Source organism: Pipistrellus kuhlii, unplaced genomic scaffold, assembly GCF_014108245.1.
Source record: "Pipistrellus kuhlii isolate mPipKuh1 unplaced genomic scaffold, mPipKuh1.p scaffold_m20_p_2, whole genome shotgun sequence".
NCBI lineage: Eukaryota > Metazoa > Chordata > Mammalia > Chiroptera > Vespertilionidae > Pipistrellus > Pipistrellus kuhlii.
Window position 1 is genome coordinate 53,018,391 of NW_023425515.1, and position 10,692 is coordinate 53,029,082.

At 35.5% G+C, this 10,692-nt stretch overlaps 1 protein-coding gene across 2 annotated transcripts in view; it reads left to right on the forward strand.

The window, feature by feature from the left end:
* LRRC58 (leucine rich repeat containing 58) overlaps positions 1-5,833 on the forward strand; it is a 14,256-nt gene extending 8,423 nt beyond the window's left edge. For both annotated transcript variants that reach the window (XM_036448311.2, XM_036448310.2), the window contains 3 exons: positions 795-923; positions 2,069-2,346; positions 3,624-5,833. In XM_036448311.2, coding sequence (XP_036304204.1) covers positions 795-923; positions 2,069-2,346; positions 3,624-3,817 — 601 coding nt within the window. In that variant the 3' untranslated portion in view covers positions 3,818-5,833. The remainder of the gene's footprint in view (positions 1-794; positions 924-2,068; positions 2,347-3,623) is intronic.
* The last annotated feature ends 4,859 nt before the right edge of the window (positions 5,834-10,692 follow it).

The window sequence follows — 10,692 nt, forward strand, 5'->3', positions numbered from 1 at the left end:
TATTTATTACTTAACAAGGAGGGAGGGAGATAAAAATGTCAGAGACTGAAGACTCAAAGATAAAAACTAAAATGGGCTCTTGCTGAAAGAATTTATAAAGGATTTACATGAATTACACTCTTAAAACAGTGAGTTTCAAACTTTTTTTTTTAATCTCATGGCATATATAAACTAATTACTAAAATTTTGCAACACACCAAAAAATATATTTCTTGCCAGTCTGACAAAAAAAAAAAAAAAAGTATAATTTTGATTCATTCTCATGGGATGGCAACTGTTGTGTTGGCTGTTGTCATTTTTTTATTTGACAGCCTAAGGCAGTGGTTCTCAACCTTTCTAATGCCGCAACCCTTTAATACAGTTCCTCATGTTGTGGTAACCTCCAACCATAAAATTATTTTCATTGATACTTCATAACTATAATTTTGCTACTTCAAAATATAATTATAATACTTCATAAATATAATTATGAATTGTAATGTAAATATCTGTGTTTTCCGGTGGTCTTAGGTTCTACAGCAGCTGTTCTCAACCTATGGGTTGAGAACCGCTAGCAGGGTCACCAGTAGGTAGTATTGATAATATAGCCTAATATTGGTGTGTATTGTCTGCTTAACTATAATATAAGCTCCCTTAAGATTGCATTATTTCTCTAGAAACTGTGTGGCATATAGCAGATCCTAAGTAAAACATTTGCTGAATGAATAAATGAAATAAGTTAATTGTAATAAAGGAAATGGAATATCTTACCTAGCTTTGGTTTATTTACTTTCTATTTTTGTTTATCTTTGCAGTTTAGAATGTTTATATCTTGGAGGAAACTTCATCAAAGAAATCCCACCAGAATTAGCAAATCTGCCTTCTCTAAATTACTTAGTATTATGTGACAACAGAATCCAAAGTGTACCTCCTCAGTTTTCACAGTGAGTAATTGCAAGCAATTTATGTATACACTAGTGGCCCGGTGCACGAAATTCATGCGGGGGGTGGGGGTGGGAAGGGGAGGTGCCTCAGTCTGGCCTACACCCTCTTGCAATCCGGGACCGCTGTTTCCTAATTGCTCGCCTGCCTGCCTCATCACCCCTAACCACTTGCCTGCCTGTCTCATTGCCCCTAACTGCTCATCACTCCTAACCACCTCTGTCTCGGCCCCTGCCACCACGGCTTTGTCTGGAACACATGTGTCAAACACAAGGCCCGCGGGCCAAATCCGTCCTGCCAGGCCTTGCAATGTGGCCCGCACCGCGCTGTCATCACTGCACTCCGCTGCGTTTCCATCACAATGACAGTTTATGACTGTTCAGTAAACCATTCGGCCCGCGATTTAGGCTGGATTTTAGATTTTGGCCCCTTCTCTGATTGAGTTCAACACCCGTAGTCTGGAAGGATATACAGAATGACGTCTGGAAGGTTGTTCAGCTGTCCTAATTAGCATATTAAGCTTTTATTATTATTGATAGATACATGCTTAGGGATTACTGTTTTGGCATTCACCCACGTTTTATAGGTAGAAAGAACTAGATGTTACATGAGAATTACCGTTATGTTTGCTGTGAATGGGGTTGCTTATTTTTAATGCTACTTTTTTAAAAGGCTGTGGCTTATTTCTGACAATATTTGTATATTGTAATGAAAATATAGTATTAATTTGACAGAGATTACCCAGGTTTTTAAGGGATTTTGTTAATTTTATATTTGATATGAAGCATTCCTATCCTAATGGATAATGTGAAGGGTCTTGATTCCGCTGCATTTAGAATCTTTCCCTTTTGGTTATCTGAATGATAAAACATCCCCCAAAATGTTTAAATCTAGCATTTATATTTCATCTAGTTCGTCAGAATATTCTCTCGAGTATTCTATACTGTCTGAGATTCCATGAGCAAAAGCCCATCATGACATTTACAAATCTATATTCTGATAGAGTTTCAGCACTTTTAAATTTTATTTCCATGGCCCTAATCTTAATCGCACATTCTTACGGGGAAATCAAGTTAAGTGAAGAACTTAACTTTCTTGGTGGTTATCTTGCTTACTGTCATTGGTTTTTGTACTGCACTCATTCCAGGTTGCATTCGCTTCGATCCCTCAGTCTTCACAATAACTTGCTGACATACCTGCCTCGAGAGATCCTCAGCCTTATTCATTTGGAAGAATTGAGTTTGCGAGGAAATCCATTGGTTGTTCGTTTTGTTAGAGATTTAACCTACAATCCTCCGACTCTCCTGGAATTAGCTGCCCGGACTATTAAAATTCGAAATATTTCCTACACTCCCTGTGATCTTCCTGGGAATCTTCTTAGATACTTGAGTTTAGCCAGCAATTGCCCAAACCCAAAGTGTGGAGGTAAGCTAATTTCATGTCCTTGTTTTCCATTCATTTAGCTATTTTTAAAATTGATGATCTCAGTGCTTCCGTTATCTATCTTCTTTCAGAGAAAGGCAGTTAGTCTCTGTTTCTGTTTCCCTCATCCTTTTACCCTTTTACCAGAGACTAAGACCCTCTCTGGATATGATTCTTTTTTTTTTTTCTTTTCCTTTCTTTTCTTTTCATAGACCTTTATGATTCATACACAAGGAAAACACCTAGAAAGTCTTATCCTGTTTTGGAACTGTCATAAGATTTGTAAAATGAGAGGAAACATAAAGGGAGCATAATAGTCCTAGCTGGTTTGGTTCAGTGGATAGAGCATCGGTCTGCGGACTTAAGGGTCCCAGGTTATACTGCAGTCATTGTGATAGCCTGGGTTAGACATGTGCGGTATCTTCAAGGAGTGGCTAGAACTCAGATACACCAACCTCTGCTTTTCTCTCAGCTCCAAATGTATTTTTACTTAGCTGAAGGGCACAGTTCAGGAGCACTGTGGAATCAAAATTAGGAATCAAAAGAGCTGAATAACCCTAGCCAGTTTGGCTCAGTGGATAGAGTGTTGGCCTGCCGACCAAAGGCTCCCAGGTTTGATTCTGGCCAAGGGCATACTCTTTCCTGGCCGGGACCCTGGTCAGGGCACGTGTAGGAGGCAATGAATTTTGATGTTTCGCTCTGTTTTCCCCTCTCTCTTCCACTCTCAAAATCAATGGGAAAATTTTCTTAGGTGAGGATTAAATAGTACTGGTTTCAGTCTACCTAACAATATATAATTGTGTGAAAGCCCTGTGAGACCATTCGTGGAACAGCTTTGAAGTGTGTAGATTTAGAACCTGTGGAAATGTAAGTTATCATTTTGGTTTTTTCCATTTTGCTTCTCAAACATAAGAACAAGGATACCAGAAGTTGTCTCCTATCTGCAAATTTTGAAGTTTTGAGGGCTTTTTAAGTTTCTTGACAGTAGGGTAGTACTATCAGGCATTGTCTACCAAATCACCCAGAGAAAACAAGCTAAATAAACAGTGTCCTTTTAATACCATATCCCTTTTAGGTAACTCTGGCCGCCCCTTTGCAGCCAAATCACTATAAATTAACTATAAACAGCTATAGAAACATTTACTAGTTCTGCTTAAGATTCAGAACAGAGAAGACTGTACATGACATTGCTTCAGAATGCTGGAGAAATGGTTGCAAAAGAAACTGTGATTCTTTGCTCTGTAATGATTTACTTTATACTTTTTCCTCCTTCTCTGCAGGAGTCTACTTTGACTGCTGTGTCAGACAGATAAAATTTGTGGACTTCTGTGGGAAGTACCGCCTCCCCCTGATGCACTACTTGTGTTCACCAGAATGCTCTTCGCCTTGCAGTTCTACATCCCAGAGCGAATCTGACTCGGAGGACGAAGCTAGTGTTGCCGCACACAGAATGCAGAAAGTTCTTCTTGGCTGAAGAGTGCAGAGGGGAGTGAAACACTAAAAGACTGAGGAAAGGTTGTTAGAAAAGAAAGTAGACTTTGAGGTTCACTAGGAACATTATCTTCATCTTGAATGTCCTGTATCATCTACCCATTTAGCAGGAATGAGTCCATTTCCATGTTTGGATTTTTTAAATGTAATTCACTCTGAATGACCATTTTATATTTGGCTAATGGTTTGCAATCTTCACTCAAGTTTTGCATAACTCCCACAGCAGACTAGAACATTCTGGAGAGCAGTGCTGTATTAAACCATCAGTGGTAACAATTGAGATGAAGAAAGAAATGATCAAAGCTGTAATTATTACCAGAGTTGTTCTTGGGTTTAGGTTGAACACTATATAATAATAAAATTACCCCTCTTTCCATATATTGCCCATATGTCTAAATTACAGAGCTATTCAGATAAGCTCACAGATGGTTACATAGGCCCTAAACCTTCCTGACCCACTATCTGGTAAAGTAAGGAATATAACCTTATGTGGGATTTTAAAGCTCTTCCATTCTGCTCCTTTATTTTATATGATTATTACCCTTAGGTAATCCAGCAATGACTGTTCCAGTGCCTTAAATCCTAGCTAGGATTTGGAAGTTTATGCAAGTGATGATGCCGGAGTGGCCTATAACCTGTCATACTATGCAGAATGCTGAAATATGCTTTAGCAGAACTAGGTAAACAATTATATATCTGACACCTGAGCTCATGACCGCTTTACCTTCATTTTTTGCTTAAACATGAAGTAAACCCACTTTTACACTTAATGGGAGGCCACACTCTTGATCATTCAGTTTTTGATTGAAAAAGATCTGTTAGATTTCTTTGGACAGAATAGAGATTTATGTAAGCTTCTTTATATCTTGCATAAAGGAGTGGGAAAATGACTTTAAAATTTTAACAGTCAGTTATGACTTTATTGCCTATGTGTACTGAACTATAACTTTCTCTAGATTTTAAAAAGGCACTAGAAAAACATCACAACAAACCAAAGAAAATTTGGGCAGCAGTCATGTTTGTACACAACAGAACAATTTTCAAAACCAGTTTAACCATGGAATATTTTAAAAATATTTTTTATATTGATAACAAAATAAGTATTAGATAATCCTTAAAGTATAGAAGAAAAATGCTTTTACAGATTACTTGCTATTAGAAATTACCAAATTTTTATTAATCAGCTTAATATGCAATAAAAATTGAGTAACAGTTCAGTAACAAGTTGGTATTATAAAATAAGATACACTACACATACTAGCAATCTTAGGTCATTAATCTAACATAGCATGATGTTTGGAAATGTTACCTATACAGTAATATGCAGATCAGAAATGCATTGCAAACAGGAGGTGGCCTCCCTCCATGAATGGGCACATCATTTCTTAAAGTAGATTTTTTACAGTAATGATATGTATATGTATTAGTTTTTTGTCATATGTAGTATTTTTTTACTTTAGAAGAAAATATACTTAGGATCGTTTAGGGTTTGTCTATTATATGTTAATTCATGAAACAACATGAAAGTTTCATGACTGCAGTAGTGAAACGCTGCTATAAAGAAAATCCCTTCCCCTTGTTATAAGATAGTAAGATTCTTTTTGTCCTTTCGATTCAGTAACTTTCTATGTCTATGGATGTGATCTAGTATATTTCTACTGCCTAGCAAAGTATACATGGCTGATTACATCTCACTGTGGAAGTAATGACAAGTCTTGTTTGCTCCTCCACTTGAACCACAGCAAGTTATATACTATAAACCTAAGAATAGTGAAGATGACTTAGGTAGTACCTAAGTGGCAAGCTCAAAATGTTTTGTAAGTGACTTAGTTTAGATATATAAAATATTTTCATAGAAAAGGAAGAATGTATTCATAGTAACATACTCAAATAAATAGGACCAAATTTTTCTGGCTTAAATGCCTCACTTTACTTTCAGATTCATTACCAGCTTCACCTAAATAACAGCTTGAGTAATCTTCTAAGAGTTAATCTTTGTTAAAAAAAAAAAAAAAAAAAGGATAGGTATGTAAATATGGTGTTCAACCTTACATATCTCTTCCCAGCTTCCCAGAAAGAAGATGCACTGATTGAGCTTTTACACATGCATAAATAGGTCTAACCAGAAACAGCTTCTAGCTTTATCTATATAATGTAGATATATACAGCAAACTATCAAGAAAATGTTTGCTATGGCTCTCTATATGTGCATTTGAAAACCTAAGATCAGTGTCCAGCTGTCTTTGGTGACTTTTACTGAAATCTACATTATAGCTGTTCTATCTTTTTAAAACATCTTTTATAAGAGCTTTTTTACCTTTTAACTTTTTATAAGAGCTGCTAATAATTCCCAAGGTTTCCCCCTATTTTTCCCCCCTACCTTTCCTTTCTTGGTGGCTAGAAATTAAACCAGAAGGTGAGATATAAGGAACTTGATATTCTAGAAACCAGATAATCAGCTCCCAAATCATATAGCTCACTCTGTATTTAAAATGATAGTCTATATCTCTTTAATTAAGTCACATATTTGTGTTTATAGTTAATAAACTTAAACTATCTTTTGAGATGTATAGAATATGCACTGATTTTCATAATGAAATAAGAATGCTTGTTTCTACTTGGACAATTTTAGTGACCAAATTTTAGGTGGATAAAACTATTTAGCCAAAGCATTTAAGTGTTTGGAATGAAATTCTTCAGTGCTAATATTTAAAATTGAGATGGATACATTGAACATTCTTAGTAATCTCTATCCTTAGAATCAATCCAGTTCTCAGTGTCATGAAACTGAGAGGTGAAATAGTCTTAGGATTTTAGGAACTAGGAAAATGAGCTAATACTATATTTTGCTTTTATGGTGCCAGAGAATGGCTGACCTAAGGACAAGCTAGTCAGGGTTGTCATTATTCCCTATATTTGAGTAGGGTAAATAGGTCTGAGGGTTTCCGTTCATATTTTACTTATAAATGTGTGTCAGAGGAGTCTCTCAATCTATAATTCTTTTTTTTTAAATATATTTTATTGATTTTCTTACAGAGAGGAAGGGAGAGAGATAGAGAGCTAGAAACATCGATGAGAGAGAAACATCGACCAGCTGCCTCTTGCACACCCCTTACTGGGGATGTGCCTGCAACCAAGGTACATGCCCTTGACCGGAATCGAACCTGGGACCTTTCAGTCCACAGGCTGCAGGCTGACGCTCTATCCACTGAGCCAAACCGGTTTCAGCTTAATCTATAATTCTTGATACCTATAACTTTAGTCTATGAAATTTGAAAAAAAAAAAAAAGATTTGCATTGTAAATTGTAACTCAAATTTGAAAAATTTTGGTATTGATGTAAATAAAAGTTAAAGACGGTTCACACTAGTGCAGTATAACACTGCAGACCAGTTCCACACGAACATTGTGAATATCGCGATGTTTTAAAAAAGAAAGGGGGGGGGGGAGGAAAGGCCCATTGCTGGAGTGTGAAATGAAAGAAATCTTTTAAAGCAGCAAAGGGCAGAGACATAGCAGTTACCAGGGATATCTCTGAGCAAAGAAAGTTCTTTAATAGTGAATTGTTTTAAAATTAAGTTGCCAGGCTGCCATCTGAAAGCCTTTCTCATTGATTTCTTTAGTTTCTGCTGTTGGGATATTGCCCACATCCCTCCATATTGAAGGGCCAGTAAGTAATAAGATTTTCCTGTAGCCAACCTTGCTCTTTCCAGAGGGAGTAATACCTCATTAACCTGTAATTTGTGGTACTTGGTTAATGTTTACCTTTGCACTATGGAAAAAACACCCACAAAACAGATAATTTCTGCAAATCAAGTTTGATCTTTTAAAGCATTTTATATAAAAAGTTACTTTAAATAAGACGTTTTGTAGGCTAACGTATATCAGTTGTAGTATGAGTATATAAAATTAAGCTGCATTTAGAAATACCTAATTTTTAATGGCCCCCTTCTTATCCAAAACAGATTTAATTGTATATGTAGTAATTAAACTATTATACCCATTTAGTTCAAAATGGTGAGCTTTTAAGAGTGAGCTGAGTGTTCAACAATAGTAAAAGCTACTGTATAGGTTTTTATGCAGCATGATCTGCAATATATAGCTCTGATTTCCTCTGTAGTAAAGAAGCACTTGACCTTCACTGTCTGTATTAAACACTATAACATTAATGTGATGAATTTAATAGCATCCAATGTTGCATTTTCATTAGTCTTGATCTTTTTAAAGGTAGCAGTGTCTTCAGCTCAGAAAAGTATGTGCCTTACATCCTCCAGTCTACATCCTAATTTTGGGGGGAACTATGTCATTTAACAAGTTGTTTATGATAGTCTGGTCACCCTGCACTTGACTTGAGAAAAACTGTGATCCTGAGGGATTCCTTTTGCTAACCAGGGCCTAATGTTTATGAGTCTAGGGCTTCTGGAGAGGTAATCCCAGGCATGCATCCTCTCAGGAGGTCAAAGCCATAAATAAAACCAGTGCAAAGGTATGTTCTCTTTTATATTATTTTGTAAAGAAAATTTATCTGCTACCCCTAAGGAGTGATAGCAGTTCCTAAACAACTTCATATTAATAATATGTGAAGATACTATTGCCGTGAGGCCTACTATATTTTGTGAGTGGCTTACCTATAATACTAGGTTGAAGGTGAGGAATATATGTTTTAATATTTTTGCATGTATATGTCTTCTTTCTTTTTCCTCTATCCATTTGCCAAGAATGATGTAGAAAATAACAGTTCACTAATAACACATGTTACATGTTATTGAGCACTTCCAGGGTAATACTGATTTGGGTGCTACTAGACTTACCTAGTATTGCTCTGTCTCACTTTATCACAAGAGATAGTATTCAATTCTGTAAATATTAAAATGCATTTAGTTTAACGAAATTTTTTTATATACTGTCATACCAGAAAATGGTTCCTAGAGAAATTGCATTCAACAGAACTTATTTCTTCCTTTGGTTGAGAATAAATTGGATAAAATTGTTTTAATCCAAATCTCCAGAGAAGAAAATAGGATAATATTGACATCTCTATTGCTGGTACTGTAAAAACTTACTAAATTGGTTAGTATTTCTGTCTGTAACTGATGTTTTAAGAGAATCTTTTCACTAACTTAAATGGTTGACATTGATGTGTTATTGGAAAGGAATATTAAACTCAGCAATCAGTTTACAGCAATCATGGAGATACCTGTGTGCCTACAATTGGTGTATTTCTAAGCCCACTTTGCATTTGTGAGAAACAAAACATAGTGGGAGAAATATTTCAAATAATCAGTATTTTAACTTTTTATAAAGTTTGGGACTTTAAAGTATAAACAAAGAATGTTGAAAATTCATGTACTTTTAGTCAAATTACTTTTTATCTGACTTAAATTTTCTGTATTTGAAATCTTGTGAATTAGGAATATCTATATAAGTATATATAGATATTTAAAATTGAATGGTAATAAATGTAATTTAGCAACATGATTCAATAATTACAATTTATTTTCAGAACAAGATACAGTTTATTGCTTCAAATTTCTATATTGCCTCGTAATGGTAAATGCTCTAAAAAGAATATTTTAAGCTACTTAAATTCTTTACCTCCTTTATTCCCCTAGGACACACAAAAGAATGTGATCTTACATTAATCCTCTGTGAATTTTGCCATATCAAACATTTTGCTGTATTGTATTAAAAGTGTGTTGTTGGAATTTGACTATACTTTGGGAAAGTAATTGTATTTTAGTTTTAATTGACAAGCATTTATTTAAAAAACAAAACAAAACTAAAATCCTTATAATGTTGGTATTTGCCTGGATTCCTTGCTATATCATTGGTCATCTGTTTATTGAATTGTCTCAGAACATGAATACATTCATTAAGTGTATAGTAACATTCACTCTCTTTGCTGGATGCAAGGGATAAAAGATGAATTATACCAGATCTCTTTCTACTCAAGTTCCTTCTGCTTCCACAGTTTTAACAGATTTACGGACACATACTCTAAGTAGAAATGAGGTCATTTTGCTAACTAAGGTCAGTTCTTTCTTGCATTTAGTCCAGGATCCAAAATTTTAATACTTTAGTAGCATAGTACTAACTGAACAGTGTTAATATTATAGTATTTAGTATTGTTCTTAAGTGCCATTAATTTAGTGACTATGGAAATTTTTCTAGATTACAAAATTTGAAAGACTTGTGGTTTGTTATGAGTTGAGGTAAAATAGAGTGGGTAGGAAAGACAGACATACTCTTTGCAAAAAAACAGCTAAGGTTTTAAATTTGCTGAAGTGGAAAAAGCTCAACACTTCCCTGGTTAATGTATAGGAAGGCTTCTTGGTGAAGAAAGGCTCAGAAGTTTGAGAGCACAAGAGAGAAAAACATTGGGTGTAACTGATCTCCTTGCTTTCTTGAGGATAAAACTGCTCTAATCTGTCCATTTGGGGATGTTCTCTTTAGAACAAGTGTCAGAACATTTTTTTTCTTTAATGCCTTGTCTAATTCTGTAGGAAGCCACACTTCCCAGGGGATATGTGAGACGGGTGTGTTCCGTCACATCAGTCCCTGCCAGCATTCCCTATAACTTTAGAGCTGAAAGAAACTTTAAAGGTCTGAAATTGAGTCTTTGTGAGATGAAGTTTAAGCCCAGGGAGACTTGTCCAAGACTTCACATAGCTGAATCTTCAATCCAAGCCTCTGGATTCCTACTTCAATGCTGTTTGCATGATAGTATGCCTCTTTCTTTACTCTTCTGTTCTGTTACAGGAAATCAGGAACAGTATTGGTACTGCAATGTAACAGGTCAACTGGCATCAAAGTGATGCTGTCTGCATACATCTCAGTGTATTAAAAATTTTAGAAGTTG